The sequence below is a fragment of the Oreochromis aureus genome, linkage group 22 (genome assembly GCF_013358895.1).
Source record: "Oreochromis aureus strain Israel breed Guangdong linkage group 22, ZZ_aureus, whole genome shotgun sequence".
NCBI lineage: Eukaryota > Metazoa > Chordata > Actinopteri > Cichliformes > Cichlidae > Oreochromis > Oreochromis aureus.
The window spans coordinates 4,220,484-4,241,546 of record NC_052962.1 but is presented as its reverse complement, the minus strand read 5'-3'; the positions used below and the strand labels follow the sequence as shown (position 1 = coordinate 4,241,546).

At 42.0% G+C, this 21,063-nt stretch overlaps 2 protein-coding genes across 2 annotated transcripts in view; one reads left to right on the top strand and one right to left on the bottom strand.

Annotated features, from left to right (window-relative positions):
* asns (asparagine synthetase) overlaps positions 1-16,705 on the top strand; it is a 36,732-nt gene extending 20,027 nt beyond the window's left edge. The window contains exons 9-12 of the mRNA XM_031745346.2: positions 14,020-14,120; positions 14,623-14,704; positions 14,786-14,941; positions 15,339-16,705. Coding sequence (XP_031601206.1) covers positions 14,020-14,120; positions 14,623-14,704; positions 14,786-14,941; positions 15,339-15,548 — 549 coding nt within the window. The 3' untranslated portion in view covers positions 15,549-16,705. The remainder of the gene's footprint in view (positions 1-14,019; positions 14,121-14,622; positions 14,705-14,785; positions 14,942-15,338) is intronic.
* A 117-nt stretch (positions 16,706-16,822) lies between these two features.
* Positions 16,823-20,637, bottom strand: tac1 (tachykinin precursor 1). The gene is made up of 5 exons (XM_031745350.2): positions 20,132-20,637; positions 19,299-19,401; positions 19,193-19,216; positions 17,379-17,435; positions 16,823-17,301 (listed from the first exon to the last, which is right to left on the bottom strand). Exons 1-5 carry the CDS (start codon positions 20,246-20,248, stop codon positions 17,255-17,257), a joined length of 348 nt encoding a protein of 115 aa, XP_031601210.1. The 5' UTR covers positions 20,249-20,637; the 3' UTR covers positions 16,823-17,254.
* Between the last annotated feature and the right edge of the window lie 426 nt (positions 20,638-21,063).

The following is a 21,063-nucleotide window of genomic DNA, read 5'->3' as shown; positions in this document are numbered from 1 at the left end:
GGTCTGCTGATCACAGCCTGTACACTAAGAAAATCTACTGGAGCTCTCAGTAGAAATTGTGAGTTGTGACTCTTTTCCCTGTGCTGAGCCATTAAAACTGACTTTAGGGTTTCCACCACCTGCTGAAAATCTCTAACTTCTTCCGTAATAATTTTCCTGTTTAGAGGCAAAATCAGTCTCTACAATCGCTACAGTCTACAGAGAATAGATATATTTTTTTTATTTCCTTCTTTTTCTCTGCTCATGTTCTACTGATTCAAACTGAATACATTTATTAGAATTTAAATATAGACGGGAATAAAAAACTTTATTTCAATCTACTGATATTTTCTTATTACATTAATATAGCAGAAGGTTCAGTGTGCGTTGCACAAAAATAGCTGGTATAAACGTCCTGCAAAGAGCTACTTTTTAATTTCTTACACTGAGTACATTTCAGAGTTGGTGCTTTTTAACTTTTACTTGAGTAAAGCGGTTAAATCAGTTCAGCTCAGCTATTTTTCAACACTAGTATCTGTACTAGAGATGGCACGATACCACTTTTTTATGTCCGATACCGATATCATAAATTTGGATATCTGCCGATACCGATATGAATCCGATATAGTGTGTTTTTTAATCAATAAAACTGTTTTTTTTTTTTTTAATATCTTGCTGCAAGTTCATACTCAAGTTTAAATAAACAACAACACTAAAGCTATTCTGTTATACTTGTATGTAAAAAAATACACTGCACCCAAAATATTTCATAGTTCACCAATACTGATCAATCTAATAAACTTAAACCTACTCCATCCTTCCTATTCTGGTATTTTAAAGAGTACTTAGCAGAAATATTAAGCAACCTAACTAATAGGGTTGCAAACTCCCAACAAAAAAAAAAAGGGAACCACCCCCCCACCCTCCACCTCATGATGCTTAATCGACGTAATCAACTTTAATTTGATGCAGGGTGAAAAAAAATGCACAGAAATAAATTATTTTTCAAGAATAATTAAATAGATTCAACATCTTTCTTCAACAGAATTGCAGACTGCACAGATGGTATCTTCCCAAAGGAAAAAGTAGTATAGCTTACTAGGGTATATTAGACTTAACAGTTACTATATACAGTAATGGACTTCTATACATTTTACATCAGATTAAAACTTTGGGTGTAAGATTCAGATAATTATTTATTAAAAGCTAGATATTTTAAATGAGAATAAGAAAGAAAAGTATGTCTTTGTGCCCCCCTTTCCCTGTTAATGCCCTATCGGCCCCCCTGGCATAACTTTGCTAGATCCGCCCCTGCACAGTTACCAGCCGTCAACTGCATAGAAAAGGATCCTGATGTAGAAAGTAATATTAAATAAATTCTAACAACAGCTTATCAAGGTTAAATGTTCTGCTGTTGTTTAGCCGCTGGTTTCCTCTTTCTGGTGCAAAGTGGGCCAAAAACAAAGAAGAGAGACGGACTCACGACAGAAAAGCCGATCAGCTGATCATTAAGCAGTTTCATGATTGAAGTAGCAGCAAGAAGAGGCAGTCGCTCCATATGTCGGTTTTTAAGCTTAACGTGGGAATGCTTTACAAACATTCATAGATGAACTTACACACTTACTTTACTTCTCTCTAGGATAACTTCCTCGGAGATGAAATGCTGGTTTGGTAGCGAGGCTACAAATACACACAGCCGCTCTATCACATGAGCACACTGCTCCGACATGCTACGGTTATGAGCCGAGTTACGCCATGTCGCAAGTTTTGTGAGGTGCTTTTTTGATATTTAATGGATCGGATTACATTTTTTATTTCTCTCCGATATCCGATCCAGTAATTTACGTCAGTATCGGACCGATACCGATACGTAATATCGGATCAGTCCATCTCTAATCTGTACTTATACTTTTACTACAGAATCTCTGTACTTTTGCCATCTCTGAATATGGATAACACAAATGCATATCAATTTGGGAATGTCTGCCACTTTATTAGGGACGCATGTTTTTACCCTATAGCAACAAGCCTACAATTCTTTACAGCCACCCGCAACAATCCCACTGCAATTTCTCTAGGAATTGCAGAGTCTAGTTACAGAATGACATGGTCTGGTCAGCCTTTGGCACCAAAAGTGAAGATGAACTCCATAGGCTGAAAGTAGGAATGGCAAAAGCATTTTCCAAGAGGTTTACACTGCAGTAGCAAAGCCCAAATATTCTTGGGCCAGTTCAAAGGTTTGCGATACATTCAAATGCAGCAAAGTACAAATCCATGTCAGACTCTCGAAATGGTGGTACCAATCTAATGTGTTTGCCCACATTGAAGCTTTCACAGCAAGACTGCTGGCTTGCAGTGTGATAAGTAACTGGGCTGGGCTGAGCTACTAGGCTGGCAGTCCAGCTCTAAAGCGTTCACTCTGAGAAGCATAGGCTGCACCTCCAACTCACTATTTCTCAATTTCACTTCCTTAATTAGGAGCATCAGCTAGAGCTCGTCAGTTGTAGGAGTGGGAGGACCTGTGGGAGGAGTGGTTACAGGAGGAGGACCTAGGATCAACCCTTTCATGTGAACTTGGAGGAGAAACCCTGCCTTGAGGCGACTTTTGTTGTGATTTGGCGCTATATAAATAAAATTGAATTGAATTGAATTGGGTTAAATTAGCAAGTTGATAACCAGATTGTGTAACTGGCCCAAAATGGCCTCCGTACAAGAAGGTGTTAAACTCTAATAAAGACCAGTAAGAAACCACTACACTCACACTGCAATGGGGTACACAAGATTTTTTTTTTTTTTTTTTTTTTTTTTTTTTCTCAGAGTCAAACTACTGGCTGAAGACACAACTCCGGCCTGGAATCCAAGGCTCAAAGCCACTGCGGTCAGGGTTGTTAGCCTGGTTACAAACGGGGAAAAGGTGGTCACTCAGAAGAACAAGCAGCCAAAAACATATCAATCCTGCATCTTCCTCAGAAAGGCTTTCCACCCACCTTTTCAGGCCTTGCGTTGTTTGAGGGTGGGTCTCCACACCAGATCCTGTGGCTTCCACTCTTGAGCTAAAACTTCTCTAAATCTTGGCCAGTTTCCTTTCCATGGGCACAGAGAGGCTTCAATCCAGTGTTTTTTATCCCAGCAGTAACACAAATCCTAATTAAAATGAGTCCTCCCTCCATCATCATCAGATCATTATTATTATTATTATTATTATTATTATTATTATTTTTTTTTTTTTTTTTTTTTGCCTGTCCCGTTTGGATCTTTAGCCATCAGAATTGTTGTCTGAAGGCCAAGAAAGATGCCAAGCGGATTTACTTGACCAATTGGATCATCATGGCCTTGCCATATTGGTCCATTTGATTGACCTTTATTATAATTATGTATTTATTTTATTAGATTTTTCTGTTGTTACAGATGGGACAGACATGACTGGGGGATAGGACAGGGAGGAAAAAAATGAAAGAACGAGAGGGAGAGAAAGAAAAATAGAGGGGAGAAGAGATGATGAGAAAGGGGCGAAGAGAGGGGAAAAAAAGAGAGAAAAACAAACAAAACACCTGAATCACCTGTATGGGGATAAGAAAAAACAAACAAAACAGAGCAACATAATAAATACAACACCATCACAATAAACTAGCTAACAGTAGATACTAAATATTACACATTATTGTGCAGTACGCAAGATCGACAGCGCACAATGTTCTTTGAGGTAGCAGCCAAGTAAGGTGTAGCTTGTGTCTGTGAAAATCCGTGTGCACACCTGTGTGCATCGGCACGCTTGTATTCAAAAGGTTTCTCCATGTAATGATCTGCTAGGGAGTGTGGGGAGCCATAGCCCCGTCCCCCAGGGCATAAAGCGGGTATGGAGGAGATCCAGGCCCCAGAATACGAGGACCCAAGGAGGACCACTGGGGGGTAAACGTGCCACCCTCCTGGGAAGAGCTGAGGAGAGCCCCAAACGAGAGGTCACCCAACAGCCATGGAGCAGAGGCCAGAGGGGGTTGCAGTGACGTGCCCGTGGGCTCTGCCGGCAGACAGCTGTGCCAGAGAGGACCGGGCCTCAGGCCCAGAGGCCAGAGGCCTGAGGGCACCCCACCCCCCAGAAGGGGCCCAGCCGGGCCACAGGCGCCAGGCTGGGCCGCAGGCCCAGAGGCCAGAGGCCTGAGGGCACCCCACCCCCCAGGCCCCGCCAATCGGCCACTGGGAGTGAGCTGGTACATACAAGAGCACCCAGCCCAAGACACCAAGAACCGCCAACACACCAACGTCTGAGGGCATCAGCCACTGGCAGGGAGTGTGGTGAGGGGAGAGAGGCCTCCATACCTTGGAGAGCCTGAGATGTTCCCAGAGAGGTGAAGTCTAAGACCCAAGCTGACACAAAGACAGACACGAACAGGCGCACGGAGACACAAACATGCATTCCCACCCCCATATACACAAACAAATACTCGGCACTCACCCGACGTGGAGACAGACACAAATAGACACTGTACACACATTCACACTACCCAAACATACTCTATATCCCAGGTCCGGGTACCCTAACCCCCAGAGGGCCAAACCGTACCCGGACCCAGGAGATGTAACCCTTCTCTCTGGGGTGGAGGAAAGCAGACCGCCTCCTTATCTGCAGTAGCAGGGAGGCCCCACATCCCAGACCCCAATCCGACGGCCAGCACCTCCTCCCAGTCCCCCAGCCCCGGCAGTTAACAGAACGGGGGTGAGTGAAGACCCCAAACCTCCCTCCGCCCGCTCATATGTAGTGTTGCTGCGTGCTGTTCTAAAGTGCATTTAAAACACAGGAGGGCATGGTGCTTCTTGCCAGAGAGCAGCACGGCTCCTCCCGAAAACCCTCAGTGTCTATATGCATTTAAAATGGAGGATAGGGCACCAGCGCCAGAGGTGGGTTTGAATACACAGACCATCCTCTGGACGCCTTATAACGTGCCCACCCCCAAGGCCCTATATGTATGTGTTATGAGAGTATGAGTAATGTGGATGTCTAGGTTTCGGAATAAAATTTAGGCACAGGCGGCCAGAAGGGGACAGAGGGGGTGCCTCTGGTGACACACCTGCACCCCAAGCCCTGCGTGTGTGTGTGTGGGTGTGGTGGAGCGGGAAGAGGGAGGCAGCTGAGGATGGGGAGGGAAGAAAGGGAGGGGTACGCGGCCACTCCCTGGGGCCAGCTCCCCCGCTGTCCCCAGTAGGCACCCCCACACTCTGGAACCCACCAGGGCAAGGGGGCCCAGGCCCATCTGGACTGGGCCCGCAGCAGCAGCATCACCCCGCCGCACAGAGTCCGGGGCAGCCCACCCGACCCCACCGCAGAGAAAACTGCACCCACCCCATCATCCAATCTTCTCCCAGACTACACAAGACAATAGACACCACCAAGTCATTCTCCACCTCTCCAATATCTCTCCCCCACCTGTAGAGTGAGCTCCTGTAGAGAGGAGACCTCCTGCAAAGATGTAACAGCCTCCCCACCAGTTGGAGAGCCCTGCAGTTGGGCCGATGCACCCACCTGCCCACCACCCCGCGACACAACAACCAGGACCCAAGGCCCCAAGGCCCAGCCAGAGCCCCAACCCGGGGGCGGAGCACCCCCAGACCCCCAAGCCTCCACGCCCGTCCCGGACCCACCCCGGGGCAGCCAGGCTACCAGGCCAGTAACCAACGTCCACCAGGCCAGTAACCAACGTCCGCCAGCACAGACCCTCCCCCATCTCCGCTGTATGCAGCCACAAGGAAAACACCATCTAAGAGCCACCAGAGCCCCTACCCAGGTCATGACCACAACCCCTGCGTTAGGTCCGCCAGGGAAAACGTCCCTAGGGAATCCCCAGATGCCCTAAGGCCGTCCCTATCCCCATATCAACCACAATAGTGAAGGCAGGACCAAACCATGACCCCCCCCACCCCACCCCCACTAGGTGATGAAGCCGATCAAAGGAGCCCAGAGGGATTGATCAAATGTGATGGCAGAGGCTGTATCAAGACTAATGTGATCTATTAGATGATTTTTATATTGGTTAGAATTAAGATTATTTTTATTTTTCCAGTTAATGAGGACAGTTTTCTTGGCAATGCATAGGGCCGTAAAAATAATGTGGGCTGTGTTTATTTCTGTAGTGACCTCATCCAAGTTGCCCAGCAAGCACACTATAGGGGAGGCTGGAATGTTACATTTCAGACACTTTGATAAGTCTTCACATATCTCACGCCAAAACTTCTGAACTGGTGGACAGAACCAAAGTGCGTGGATATAATTGTCTGGTGTATTTGCTGACAGTGTGAGCAGTTGGTAGAAGACGTATAGCCCATCTTGAACATCCTATGACCAGTATAGTGCACTCTATGTAATATTTTGTATTGTATTAATTGCAAATCGGGATTTCTGATCCATTGAAAGGTTTTTAAGCATATCTGAGACCAAAGGTTTTGGTCTAAGCTGATCGATAAATCCACTTCCTATTTTGCAATAGGAAGGGATATTGATTCATCTATTTTAGAAAGTGTTCTGTATATTTTAGACAATAATTTGGGGGTTTTAAGATTAAAAAATTGTACCACACTTGGTGGTGTTTGTAATTAAGCTTCACTGGGATTAAATTCTCTTTTTACTATGGATTTAATTTGTTGATATTCCAAAAATCTTTTCTTGTTGATCCCATATTGTGTAACTAGTCTGTCAAATGGAATAAATTCTGTTCCTTCTAATATATGTTCTAAGTATTTGATTCCTTTACAACTCCAATCTGGAAAGTTGATCATATTATTGTTTTGTAGTATGTCTGTATTGTTCCAGATAGGTGTACGTTTGCATGGGATTAATGAAGACTGTTATTTTTAAAAACTCCCACCATGCTGTTAGAGAAGAGCTGATGTTGATGCTTTTAAAGCATTCATGTCGTTTGATGTTTGAGCTGATAAATGGTAGGTCTGAAATTTCTAGATTATTACATAGTGCCTGTTCTACATCTATCCAGGGTTCATCTAAGAAGGTGTGTTTTAACCATCTAGAGATGAACTGAAGCCTGTTGGCTAAAAAGTAGTGATTAAAGTTAGGCAGATCTAGTCCTCCTTTATCCTTGGTCCTTTGTAATGTTTTTAAGCTGATACGCAGGGGTTTATCTTTCCAAAGGAATTAAGAAATATACAAGTCTAGAGATCTGAACCAATCTTGTGATGGCTAACTTGGTATCATTGAAAATAAATAGTTTATTTTTGGCAAAACCATCATTTTTATAGCGGCAACCCTTCCCATGAGTGATATGGGTAGAGATTTCCATCTAGCCAGATCACCTTCTACTGTCTTTAAAAGTGGGATGTGGTTTAATTTAGTTAATTCTGCAAGTTTAGGAGAGATATTGATACCTAAATATTTAATGTTTCCAGATTGCAGTCGAGTAGCTGAAGAATTATGGAAGGAGCAATTAATCGGAAGAACTGTAGATTTTGACCAGTTAATTGAATAATCTGAGACTCTTGAGAAAGAGTTTATCAATGCAATTACCCCAGAGAGACTGGTTTGTGAGTTTTGGAGAAAAAGTAACACATCATCCGCATAAAGGCTGATTTTATGTTCTACATTCTTACATTTTATGCCCTTAATTGTTGTAGCCTGTCTAATTGCTGCTGCTAGTGTCTCAATAAAAAATTGCAAACAGTGAAGGGAGAGTGTGGTCATCCCTGCCTCCTCCAGCTTCTGTCTCCATGACAGAAGCTGGAGGATGTTTGGTCATTTGTTCTGACACAAGCTGTTGGGAAATTATATAATATTTTTAACCAGCTTACGAAAAAGAGTTTCCAAAACCAAATTTGTGTGAAGTTGCAAATAGAAATTTCCAGTTAACTCTGTCAAACGCCTTTTCTGCATCAAGAGACAATATTATGGTTTCAATATTTTTACTGCACGAGTAGTCGAATTGAGTAGAATTGAGTCTTTTTATTAATAATTTCATTTAATTCTAGTTTTGTTTTGCGTATTTTGTTCAATATTTCTTGATCTTGGTGAGACACATAGGCTTTTTCTAAGGATTTGATGTTTTTTTTCTAATTCCTGAATATTTTTGTTTTCTTCTTTCTTCTTATGTGATGAGAAAGAAATTATTTTACCTCTCATCACAGCTTTCCCTGCTTCCCAGAGGACAGGTGCTGATGTTCCAGGAATGGCATTATAGTCTAAATATAGAGTCCATTCTTTTTTAAAGTATTTGATAAACTCTTCATCTTTGAGTAGTGATGTATTAAATCTCCAGTTTTTACTTGGCATAGTATTATTCTTGTGTATTAGTGTTAAAGATACAGGAGCATGATTGCTGACAGCTATAGGGTGAATCTCAGTGTCTTAAATATCACTCAGCAATGAGCTGCTGACTAGGAGATAATCCAGACGAGAGTAGGAGTGATGCACATGTGAAAAGAAAGTATATTCCTTACTGTCGGGGTGAAGGGAACGCCATGTATCACAAAGACCAAAGTCGCTCATATACTGTTTTATTATTTTTGTGGACTGCCAATTACGCTGAGTTCCTGCTGTATTGAGCCTATCCATTTCTTCATTTAGCCCCAGGTTGAAGTCGCCCCCAAGGACAAGTGTGCAATCTAGGTGTTCAGAGAGTGTACTAAAAAATCCGTGGAAGAATGAGGGGTCATCAACATTTGGACCATATATACTTACAATACATAGCTTTTGATTAAGTATAGATAGTTTAACGATTAGAAATCTGCCTTCTGGATCTATAACTGTGTCGAATATTGTGAAATTAATATTTTTATGTATTAAAATTGCTACTCCTTTGTCTAGAATTATAACAGGCTGAAAAAACATTAGGAAACTCAGGTGTTTTAAGTTCATTCAAACCTGTGACAGGCCTGTGAGTCTCTTGTAATAAAACAACGTCTGCCTGTAGGTTTTTAAGTTGGTTAAATATTTTTAACCTTTTTTCTCTGGAGCCAGAGAGCCACATTCCATGTGACAAACCTTAGTGCGCCCATAGATGTGAGTGTATAACTAATGATGTACGCTGTGTGTCTCGCTTAGACGGTGAGGAAAATGGAAAAACATCACTTGTTTGTAAATAAAAAGAAGAAAAATGCGCAGCGAGAAGCTCCATGTCTCTATATGTGTGTGCATAATAACTATTATGAGCAAGTGTGCGCACGTCTGAGTGTGTGTGTCCTATATCTGTGTGCGCTGTGAGGCTGTTGTAAATGTGTTGCTTTTAAGCGCGTGTGTGTGTGATCGTGCAGAGTGAGCATGTAGAAATAGAGGGTGTTGTTTGTGGATGGGTAAGGAAACAGGTGATCGACGCAGTGATAGAAAAGAGACGCAAAGAAACCAAAGAGCAGGGTGAGCGACAAGAGAGGGAGAGGGAAGTTAAACAAAAGTTAATACAAGAGAGTGTGAGTGAAGAGAATAGTGTAGCGGATTCTTATCTTGTGTGCAGTCAATACAGCCATGGAGTGGTGCCGGGGTCGCGGTAGAGCTGTCCGTCCACGTAGAGCCGGTCCACGGAGATGACAGCCCGGGAGCCTTTCTGGATAAAGCTACGTCGGACTGGGAACAGGATCTTGCATCGTTCCAGGATCCGTCTGGGGAACTGGTCGTTCACGCTGAAATCCGTTCCTTTCAGCTCTCTGCCGCGACTCTTCACTTGCTCCTTCTGCTTGAAGTGGTCGAATTTGGCCACAATAGGCTGTGGTCTCCCGCTTCCTGTCTTCGGAGCCCCAATGCGATGCACCCTTTCAAACCCTATGTTTTTCACCGTGTCCTCCGGCAGCTTCAGGTGGGTTTTAATGAAGCTTCTCATGGTCGTTTCTGGGTCCTCTCCGGCAGACTCTGGAATACCAGAAAACACAAGATTATCTCTCATGCTGCGGGCTTGTAGATCGATAACGGTCTCTTTTATTTTTTTATTTTCTATGTTTAACTGGGTCACATTATCGGTTAGAGATTTGACTGAGTCCCGTAGCGTGGCGTTTTCCGCAGCAAGTGTTTCCACCTGCTGCTGGCTGAACTCCAGGGATTCCTTCAGAGATTTAAATTCCCGGTGTAAGATCTCCACCAGGGACAGCCTTGCATCAAAACTGGACAATCGCTCATTGATTGACTCCAGGATGTCCACAATGTCTTTGCCGGCAGGCGATGTTGTGCCGGGGGAGTCTGCCGGGCGACATCTTTTAGATGACGGTGTCTCAGCTTTGGCCGGGGAAGACGCACTCTGGGCCTTCTTCATTACTAGGTCGTGGAAGCACCGGTCGATGAAATCTTGGAGAGCGTCTAAACTCTCCTCGTTGTCCTCCAGGGTGTTGGAGATAGTTGGACAAATGTGGTTAGTTAAATGACAATTGATTAGTGCATTTGGAATACTTGAAGTTTTAAAGCGTTTTTCAAATTCTATGCTACCATTTGTTTTTTTCCACCAAATCTCCGGTGTCTGATGTCACCTACAGCATAATTCGCTTACCTTCTCCCGTCACTTCCGTCACTTACCTCTCCACATCCACTTATCTCTTCCTTTACTTTCTATACTTTTATCAGATTATTTTAAAAGTAAAACCAGGCCAGGTTAAAAATCCTTTCCTTTAAAATGTGCACTCTTCATCCTGGAGTCTCCCAGGCTTCCCTGCTGCAACAGTGTCCTACTAAAACAATAACAACCTTCCCCCTTCCTGTTTCCTCTCCCCTTTATAGAGAAGGGCTCCAATCCTTCCCAATCAGCTGCTCACTGTACTCAACTCCAAATAGCTGGCAGCTGGACTAGAGTAGAATCTCCACTCCCACATGGATGTGGCCCACACCTCACAAAGGAAACAAAAAAAACACCAAAGCATGGAATTGGTACAAAAAAATCAAAAGTAATGCCAACCCAAAAGTTTAGTGGAGGATTCTCTCCATTCTTTTCCACCATGCTATAACCATATACCCTGACATTGTGGATCAGAATAAGTGAGTTCAGATTTGCAGTTCCAAACAAAATGGTCATTGGGGGGAGGGACAGTCAAAACAAAACCAAAGAAAAGTGTTAAAGAAAGGAAGCACAACTTGCCTGCCACCATGAAAATCAGAAAGAAAAGGCCTTTTACATGCCTCTCCAGCCTTAACAGGAGAAAAGGTATTCAAACATAAAGGCTTCCCACCTGTACAGCTACCATGTCTATTGTTTTAAAGAAGGATATTTACAATATGACAAAAATAACTAACCTAGCTTTTATAGATACAGAACATTTGGTCACACAATAATGTGAACTTAGAACTCAAGATTGGCGTCACTCTCAAGTTCTGAAATCCAAGTTCCAAAAAACTGAGGAAAAACGGGATTTGTTTTGGTTCTTGCAAAATCAATAGCAAAACCTCACAATTTTGAATTCTTTACTTGTTTTTTGTGCTTAAAAACACCACATTCATGGATAAAGCATGATCAGTGCTTGTGTGTATTATTATTTAACAAGTCACAAATATACAAGAGTGGTAGTATAGATTAAAGGTTGTCGGTTCGAGCCCCGGCTTGGACAGTCTCGGTCGTTGTGTCCTTGGGCAAGACACTTCACCCATTGCCTACTGGTGGTGGTCAGAGGGCCCGGTGGTGCCAGTGTCCGGCAGCCTCGCCTCTGTCAGTGGCTGTGGCTACAATGTAGCTTGCCATCACCAGTGTGTGAATGTGTGTGTGAGTGAGTGGATGACTGGTTGTGTAAAGCACTTTGGGGTCCTTAGGGACTAGTAAAGCGCTATACAAATACAGGCCATTTACTGCTTACATTTAGTGCTGCTAACTTGGTATATCGTGCTGCTCCGACTCTCCAAGTGGGAAATTGGAGGTTGAGTGGACATTCCACAACAGATTTCCAACTGGGAACTCTGAATTCTGACATATGCAGGAACACACACATGACATAGTCAGGTCCCAAATGGGCCTGACTGTGAGACTGGAAATTGGCTTTGTGTAATCTGTTCCAGATTGTCTGGTTAGAGAGCCATTGGCCATATTGTCATGTGAACTTTGACTGCTAATCTGTAGAAGACTGCCAATAGTTCCTACATGGCAACACGGCGAGTAAAGCATTTGATTGTGGTACTGTCTTCTTGACCAAGTTCCCTTTTATATGGAACATAGTTTTCAATTGGAGATGGTACTAGGGCTCACTTCAAATAATGCCGTGTCTTCAAGTTACCCTATGGTATGGGCCCTATCAAGATAAGCCAAATGTTGCGTGCTTGGAGCATGAGGATCCGTGCTCACAGGTGTTGCTAAGCAGCATTTGGAGTATGGGAAGCTCAAAACAAGAGTCAGTACACTAGAATGAGCTGTTTGACATTGGTAGAGAAGATTTGGCAGAGGTTTTTTATGAATGCAACCCATATACTCTGTTCTTCAACGCAGAAATGCATGTATGAGATTTATCACAAAGAAGCATTGTTACAAAAAAAAATACATTTTCTTACTTTTTGTGCAAAGTTTGTTTGTATTTTCAATTTTTCAAATCTCAAGTTTCAAATAACTATGCAAATCAAAGGAATAAATGAGTAAAACATAGGATTGTTGATTCAATTCAGTTTAATTGTATTTATACAATGCTAAATCACAATTGTAAAGTAAAGACCCTACAAAAACCCCAACTGTCAGATGACCCCATATGAGAAATCATTTGGCAACAGTAAGAAAGGAAAAACAGGACAGAGGCTTAACCTTAACCTTCAGCCTGTCAGACAGATCAGACACTGATGTTGGATGAACAGGTCTGGCTCACAGTCTCTCCACTAATTCATACCAAAGGAATGCTGTTGGGTTGAGGTCAGGACTCTGTAGGCCAGTCAAGTTCTTTCACACCAAACTCACTCATCCATGTCTTTATGGACCTTGCTTTCTGCACTGGTGCGCAGTCATGTTGGAGCAGGAGGGAGGCATCCCAAAACTCCCACAAATGTGGGAGCATGAAATTGTCCAAAATGTGTTGGTATGCTGAAGCCTTTAGAGTTCCTTTCACTGGAATTAAGGTGCCGAGTCCGACTGCAGAAAAACGACGCCAGACCATGCTCCCTTCACCAAACACTTGTGTGACAGGTAGGAGGCACGACAGGACCATGATCCAGCATTCAGTGACATTTTACTCTTTATTTAACTTGGCTGCTGTTACAACACGCCTCTGCTGCAGCTCCCTAGCTGCCAACCACACGTACACACAAACAACAAACTGAGATGACCCAGTTCAGTCTATTAACCCGGCGAGGTGTGATTGTGGATACCCTGCAGTTGCATTCGCCTACCCTGCAGCGGCACCGCTTACCACGCCCCACCACAACTTGGCCCAGTGCAGTCAGACAAGTACTGTTCTCCTGGCAACTGCCAAACTGCTGACCCCGCTCTGTGATTTTTAAACAGCCTACCACTGTGTGGGTGAGTTGCTATAGTTCACAATCGCTTCCACTTTTTTATAATACCACTAACAGTTGGCTGTGGAATATTTAGCGGCAAGGAAATTTTGAAACTGGACTTGTTGCACAGTTGGAATGTTATTACAGTACCACAATGGAGCTCCTGAGTGCGACCAATTCTTTCACAAATATTTGTAGAAGCAGTCTGCATGCCTAGGTGCTTGATTTTATAGTGATTGGAACACCTGAATTCATTGATTTGGATGGGTGAATGAATACTTTTGACAATATAGAGTATGTCTGGATCACTTATCTGGAATTCCTCTTCTGACTTGCATGCGGCTTCTCAAAATTATGCAGAAGACAGACTTCTTTTTCCAACTGATCTGAATACAGAAATCTTTATGCTTTGGGATGATTATACAACCTTACAAAGTAGAGCAAATCTAAGTTCATTGAGTTTGCTTTTTCTTTTGACGTTGCATTGCTTTAAATAAAAATGATTTTAAATAATTACAGACAAAATATATGAAACACTTTTGTTAACCATAATTGTCAGACTTGTGATCCAGAAATATTACAACGTCTGAAGGAAAACTTTAGACTGAACCTAAAGTTAGAATGCCAATCGAAATGGATTCATTTAAAAATGGCTTTTTCTCCTCTAGGCTCCAACACCCAAAGCTGCAGCAGAGGACAGCATTCGTCTGATGGAGGAGCTCTACATGTTTGATGTTCTCCGTGCTGATCGGACCACTGCTGCACATGGGTAGCCCTTCTTTATTACTCACTAGCCCTGCCCAAAGAATTAAGACCGGTAACTGCAAGAATCTAGCAAAAAAATTAAAAATTAAAAATTGTAATTGTAATTACAATTACTTAGTTCAGAATTGGCTGTAATTGTTTGTGCCACAGCTTTTCGTAGCGCATGTAGTGCTCATGAAGCATCTTTAATTTGACCATAAAAAGGAAAAAAAAATGATGGAGGGTAAAGTGGACAGCAGGAATGCAGCTGGAGAGCTTTGGTGGTAAAATAACTAATGCATTCATTTTAACCATGATTAACCAATAGTGGTCACCAAATAATGCAACCAACCAATAGGGTGACGCTGACTATTATTCAAATATAGTAATAAAAATTAATGACAGAGTTCTGATTAATGGCATAGACCTATTAGTAAACCTATCCTGTACTCACACAATTTGATAGAAATTGATTTTGCAATGGACTATTTCAGTTCAGGCTCATTTCGTGTCACTCTGTCTTTCAGCCTGGAGCTGAGAGTGCCTTTCCTGGACCACAGATTCACAGCGTACTACCTCTCCTTGCCTGATGAAATGAGGGTTCCTAGGGTGAGTCTGTACAATATTGGTGTCCAAACTATCATGCAACTATGCTTTGTAATAATAGTGTATTGTGTCCTGTAAAATCAGGATGGAGTGGAGAAACACCTTCTGAGGGAGTCTTTTAAAGGTCTCGGCTTGATACCTGATGAGATTCTCTGGAGGCGCAAAGAAGCCTTTAGTGATGGCATGACATCTTTGAAGAAATCCTGGTACACGTACCTGCAGGAGCATCTGGAGTCAATGGTAATATTTGGTAGAGAAACCTCTGACTCGGTCCCATTCACAATAAAGTTTTATGTTGACATTGATTTCTGCCAAAAAAAAAGGTGCACTTTCTAAAAATCTGAGTTCCAAGCTTAGTGCACTTTGACAGAATAAAAGATTTACTTTAACTTTAAATTTTGCATTTAAAGTAAATTTAAATTAGAACGGGCCAAGAATTCACTGAAAATTGATCAAATACACTAATCACGACAGTATTAAAATCTTTAATTAAACCTCGGAGAGAGATTCAGTAAATTGCAGGGGTTCCTCTTTGCTCTGTATTATGACATTGCTTGTTAGTTGATGTTGCTGCTTGGTTGATTGAACAAAGTTTGTGAGTGACCCGTCTGTTTTTTTTTTTGTTTGTTTTTTTTAGGTGAACGATGAAGACATGGAGGAAGCTTACAAGAGGTTCCCTTACAATCCCCCACGCACTAAAGAGGCCTACTACTATAGACAGGAGTTTGAGAAGCACTACCCAGGCCGTGCTCAGTGGCTCTCCCATTACTGGATGCCGCGCTGGATTGATGCCATCGATCCATCAGCCCGTACCTTGTCCATCTATAAAGCTGAAAAAGACCAGTGATTCGTGTGTTTGTGTCTGTCTGTAGTATGTGTAATCTTTAACTTCTTTGAGAGTTTAATTACAGTTAAAATTTCTTCCACTGAGCTGAGAGAACGAAGACAAAACTCTTCTGCTTTTAAGATTAGGCTTCAAACTTTCCTTCAGATTTTCCTTTGTGATACTGACTAGCTGGAGATGGATCAGGTGAACCCTGCTATAAGCTCCAACTGCTAGTGGACTTTCATTGAGCACTTCCTCACTTTCCTGTTTTCACTTGCCCTGTGTTTATATGCCACTATTGTGCATCAAACTGTCAAACTAGAGCCGCTACTCCACCACGTCAAAAGCAGCCAGTTCTGGTGGTTCGTGGATCCGACTAGAATGCCTCCTTGGTGGGACCCCGGACACGCTGGAGAGATTATATATCTTACCTGGCCTGGGACCGCTTTATTGTTCCCCAAAAGAGAGGTCTGGGTTTCTCTGCTGCCCCTGCATCCCAGTAGAAGAAAATGGATGGATGGAATTGGATCTTTGGCATGCATACTGGAGGATCAAACCACCAACCTTCTGATTAGTAGATGACCTGTTCTACCTCCTGAGCTACAGGGTGCAAGGGTGGTATCATCTTTACACTATAACTGACTGAGGTCAGTAAGTAGGGTTATCATGCTGTTACCTCCCAGCTTTTGACAGCTTTGGTTGATTTCTGGTAGTTTGATTTGGTTTCAGTTTGTGTTTGGCTCTTAATCACCAAGCTAGAACTGCAGCATTGTTGGCACTAACTAGCATATTATACACGTGTTTTGTAAAAGGACATGTTTCAAGTTTGGCAGAAGTGAGAAATGCGTTAAAGATCTAATAATTTTTTTCAGGCTTTTTAGGTCTGACTATTCTAACAGTTTGGGAACTAGGAGTTAGACAGTTCATATAACTGTCCCACCCATGGTCATGTTTGAAAGTGGATTACAGGAAGAGATCACTAATATCTGCAGTCTAATGTAATTTAATAACCATATGCTACAGCGAGGAAATTGTATCCAACCTTAGTTTATTGAATGATGTTTGCACTAGGCAGCATTGTATTTGTATTTCTCTCTTAACTAATCTTTTATCTGTCTCTATTTTTCTGTGTTTTACATTAATTGACGCTAAAATAAAATTTCCTGTTGCAACAGAAACTGTTTACTTCATTTATATTCCATGCAGTACCACTGTTTACCATCAGAGTCTGCCCTAGCACCATCCATCTAGATTAACTGAGCACTGATTCACACTGTACAAGCTTAAGACTGAACCAGTGATAAAATAATTTTAATACAATTTTTAACATTATTTTAATACATCACAACATATGCAGATGAAGAACAAGGCAGCTTCTATAAGCCACTTGAAAGCCAAAATGAGAACCTGTGCTATTTTGTTGTATTAGCAAAAAACAATCAAACAGTTATGAGGCACAATGACGTGAAACTATCAGCACGCTTTTCAGATAACTGGCAGGTGGTGGAAATTAACATTGATAATGACACTTCCTCAAACTCCACTCTTTCTTCTACTGAAACAGATCAAACTGACACAAGTACAGAACTGCTATTTCACTACAGTATGAAAATAATCTTTTAAATGAACTAACAGCTATACGCGGTTTGGAGAAAAACAAAACCAACATCCGGTCCCCGTGCCGTGGCTGAAGAATGGTTGATGAGAAGCAGAGAGGTGACGGCTGTTTAGCGGCGCTTGTCATACATCTCTATTGTGTTCCAGTTATAAGACTCTGCAGAAAAAGGGAAAATGCCATTTTAAGGATTCAGTTCGTTTTTGAGAAAATGAGACCTCGTTAAGTGAACTGACCTGGCTCCTCTTGGCTCCTCTTCCCCATCAGTCCAACGAAGGAGTTCACTTTATGTCCTTCATAGGAAAGACATTGAGATAAGACACTACACTGAATGTCTCATTCATCTAACTACAACAAGAAAATTGTAATGGCTCTCGAGCCATCGACAAAACAATGAATTATGTCTTGTTGGTTTCTTTCTTTTAGTATTAAAGACTTTTTGTTGAACCATGAAAATTTCAACTACACGGCCACATGTCCTGAGGGCACGTATCTCAGCTCCCTATCTTATGATTGTTTTACAGCGGGTCCTGCATTACAGGAATAAATTAGCTGTTTGCTTACTTGCGCTGCACTGAGTGCATCACTGAGTGGGTGACTAATTCAGATGAAACGCAAACCATGACAGAGGAAAGAGAAAATCCCCTCCTCCTCATGGCTCTTTATCTTTTCCCTCTTTGTCTCACACAGGCGTCTCCCCTGGACCACCTTCTTTACTCACTAATTAATTAGTTCAAAGAACATTAGGGAAAAAAAATCTTTGTATACTGCATTTCTTGCCCACAGACACAAACACTGTGGGCAAGTTGAATTTACGCTTTTTCCGCTCCATGCTCTGTTTGTGGAACAAAGACCTTCCACTTTTGTGGAGTGAGCTGATATCTGTAGAGCTGTCACAGCTGTGTACACCTCTCCACCCACTGTCTCAGTACATTTATTGACTCAATGTATTTTTTTTTTGCCTTTAATCTCAGTCAAAATGCACATTATTAGAGAAAAGCACACAAGTCCATCTGACCCTTGCACACTTGCCTTTGCTTGTGTGTCTGATTCTAAAGAACCTCGTCCCTTCACACACTGAGGAAAGTTTTCCTTTTAAAGTTTAAACACTGACTCTCCCATAGTTTTCCTGGCAGTAAAAATGTATCTGGGCTCTTATGGGTTGATGTCCTGAATGCTTTTTTAATGCCCTTCCATCCATTTAAAAGGGTTTATTTCATGGATGAGATATAGAGCAGAATCTGTGCGACCTGTATCAACTAAAAGGCTCAGGTCGTTCAACATTTGTAAGGCCTTGCTGTTTATATCACTTGCCATCACTCTGTGGTGGCAAGTGTGGTGTTCTATGCAGGAGTGTTCAGCAGGATGAAAGCTGCTAATGTCAACAGACTGAATAAATTCATCTTGAAGACTGATTCTGGGAGTAAAACTCGAAGACTCGGGTAGAGGTGTCTAAGAGGAGAATGCTGAAGAAATCCCTCATCATTATGACTAATACATCCCACCTGATGTATACGTCTCTGATTGGTCACCACAGAGCAGTCTCATTTTACCACATGGGAGCATTATTACATTATCACTAGTAATTTATTCTCTATTAAATTAAAAGTGATACTGTAACAGAATTACTTATAATTCACATAAGTGATATGGTGGTAAACTGAAAGTGATCATTTAATTCTTGTTAACTTATCACTGTAATAGATGGTTGTAGCTATTCATCAATTTTATTTGGCAATAATATTCATATTTGCCTATTTCCACTACTGTACATACTGATATTTATATTTGTTTTAAAATCGTTTAAATTTTTTTTTATTTAGCTTTATTTTTACCTGAGCTTTATTTTGTTATGTTAAAATTCAGTTTTGCTTTGTGCATGCTGATTTGTGCACAAATGAGCAGTGTACAAACCAGCTTGCGCCAGTCAAAGGTCCGAGGTAACTGGCCACACATCTCCAGCTATTGGCAAAGGGGTTAGGTCTTTTTGTTCCGAGTTTTAATTAAAGAGCAGGGAAATTGCTATAGCTATAATGACTTCAGGACTTACTTTTGCGGGTGATCTGTGTGTTTGCTGTGGGAGGATGAAAGTAAAAATGAAAGGTTAGAATAACTGGTGCATAGGAGAAGTACTTTTATTAAGAATTAGCTCTTACCCATAGAGCGCCTCCCCATCAGACCGATAAACTGATGTGGCTTTGGCTTTCTTGTCATTCTCAGCAGGGCTTCTCTGAACGGGTCGTCGGAAATCCAGCCATTCTGAGTGGAGGGGGAGAAGGAATGCTTACACTGAGAAGCAGAGTGGAGTGAGAGTGGATCTTATCTTTATAAAAATTTTGTGTCATCAAACTATACCTCAACTGTGTTAATACCTTATCTACCTGCTCACGTCATTATAACAAGAGAATAAAGCGGAATTCTGCCAGAACCTTATCTTAATCAATATTAGCTGACAGTCCCACCCACCGGTCCACCCACATAAAATACACCGAGTAATGCAGAATGAATTTGGATCTTTTCTTGCGATTTTCTGTTTCCATCTCAGGATTATATTCATGCAGTATGCATTAGTGTGACTGGCAATATGGATCTTTGCGCTACTAATGTCCCGCACAGAGAGATGATGCCCGTTGTGACAAAGTGCCGATATATCCAGTCGCTCCTAAAGTGTGATTAAGCTAATATATGAGCCTTTATATACGCCTTTTCAGTAAATTTGTGTATACATATAATTTTAATATTTTTTAAAAAATACAAATATGCAACCCTACAAGTGTGACGCTGGGGTTTAACATACGTCTGTAAAGGGATGTCTTTGTTCTCACAAAAAGGAAGAAAAAAAAACTTAAGTCAAACTAATTTCCTTATGCCTGTTAGGTGGTATATAAATTTATTCTGCTTTCATCCACTGAAGGAGACTAAAAGACGAGCTACTTTAATAGTAGTATTTATGAATTATTAAGGAGAGAGTATAACTCTGAATACATACCTGGATTTGATTAGTGCTCGTCCAGTAATCAGTGTCCTCTTTTGGGTCATTTTCTTCGCCGGAAACTTGGGCGGCGGCGATGAGAACCATTAAAACTGCTACAAGCAGAGACTTCATGATCTCGCAGCTTTTCTCTCACTCTACAACAATAAGCACTCTAATACCCAATGTATCACGATAACAGTTATCAGTCAGCAGAAATAAAGCGAGGTGAATGAAACAGGTGTGTGAGCACCAGAAGGAGCTGGAGTGTGCGCTGTTTCTTCCTCCACAAATCAACAGTAGTCCATAGCGCGTAGCCTGTGTCACAGCACTATCTCCAGCGCTGTCTGCGCACTCAGCTTCTAGAGCTGTTTGTTTCGTAAGGTCTCCGATCAGTACGCTCCTATATACCGGTGTGAATAGTGTTGCTAAGTAACGCCTTAACAGTACTATGATTACTTGAGTGAAGTTTCGGTAAGCAGCCTGTTAAGCGCAGTGATCAGAACCTGTTGTGCGTCACCGGACTTCACCGTCACTATTATGAAGAATGATGGTGACGTCATAAAGTACTGTTATCCAGCTTTCAGTCACAGTAAAAAGTCCGCTTTTCGTTGTCACGGCGCCCAAAACTTAAAAGTTGCTCCAACATGTCTGGGCCATTTGATTTAACGTTTTTTCATTGTTTGAATACTTTTGATGGAGGCCAGTATTATAGGGATATTTCTACCTAATGCTCAGTTTAAGAACATTTGTATTTAACATTTAATTTATCATTTATTCATGAAGTTTTATTGCACCAAAGGAGGAGAGTGCGTTAGTGTAGTGCAAAAAGCATCTGCATTATGCAAAAGAACTTGCAAGCGTCTCCACAGACAGCATGCTAACGCTAAGCTAGCCAAGAACTGGGAGTAATGTAAAAGCTGAGTGTTTGTCAACCCAAGCCCAGCTGC

Bases quoted from the DNA above. Each gene is read 5' to 3' on its own strand.
- tac1 (XM_031745350.2), bottom strand. From the start codon at position 20,248: ATGAAGTCTCTGCTTGTAGCAGTTTTAATGGTTCTCATCGCCGCCGCC. The intron at 19,402-20,131 runs GTATGTATTCAG...CCCTCCACTCAG, and splicing joins CGAGCACTAATCAAATCCAG to AATGGCTGGATTTCCGACGA. The intron at 17,302-17,378 runs GTCAGTTCACTT...CTTTTTCTGCAG, and splicing joins GAGGAGCCAAGAGGAGCCAG to AGTCTTATAACTGGAACACA.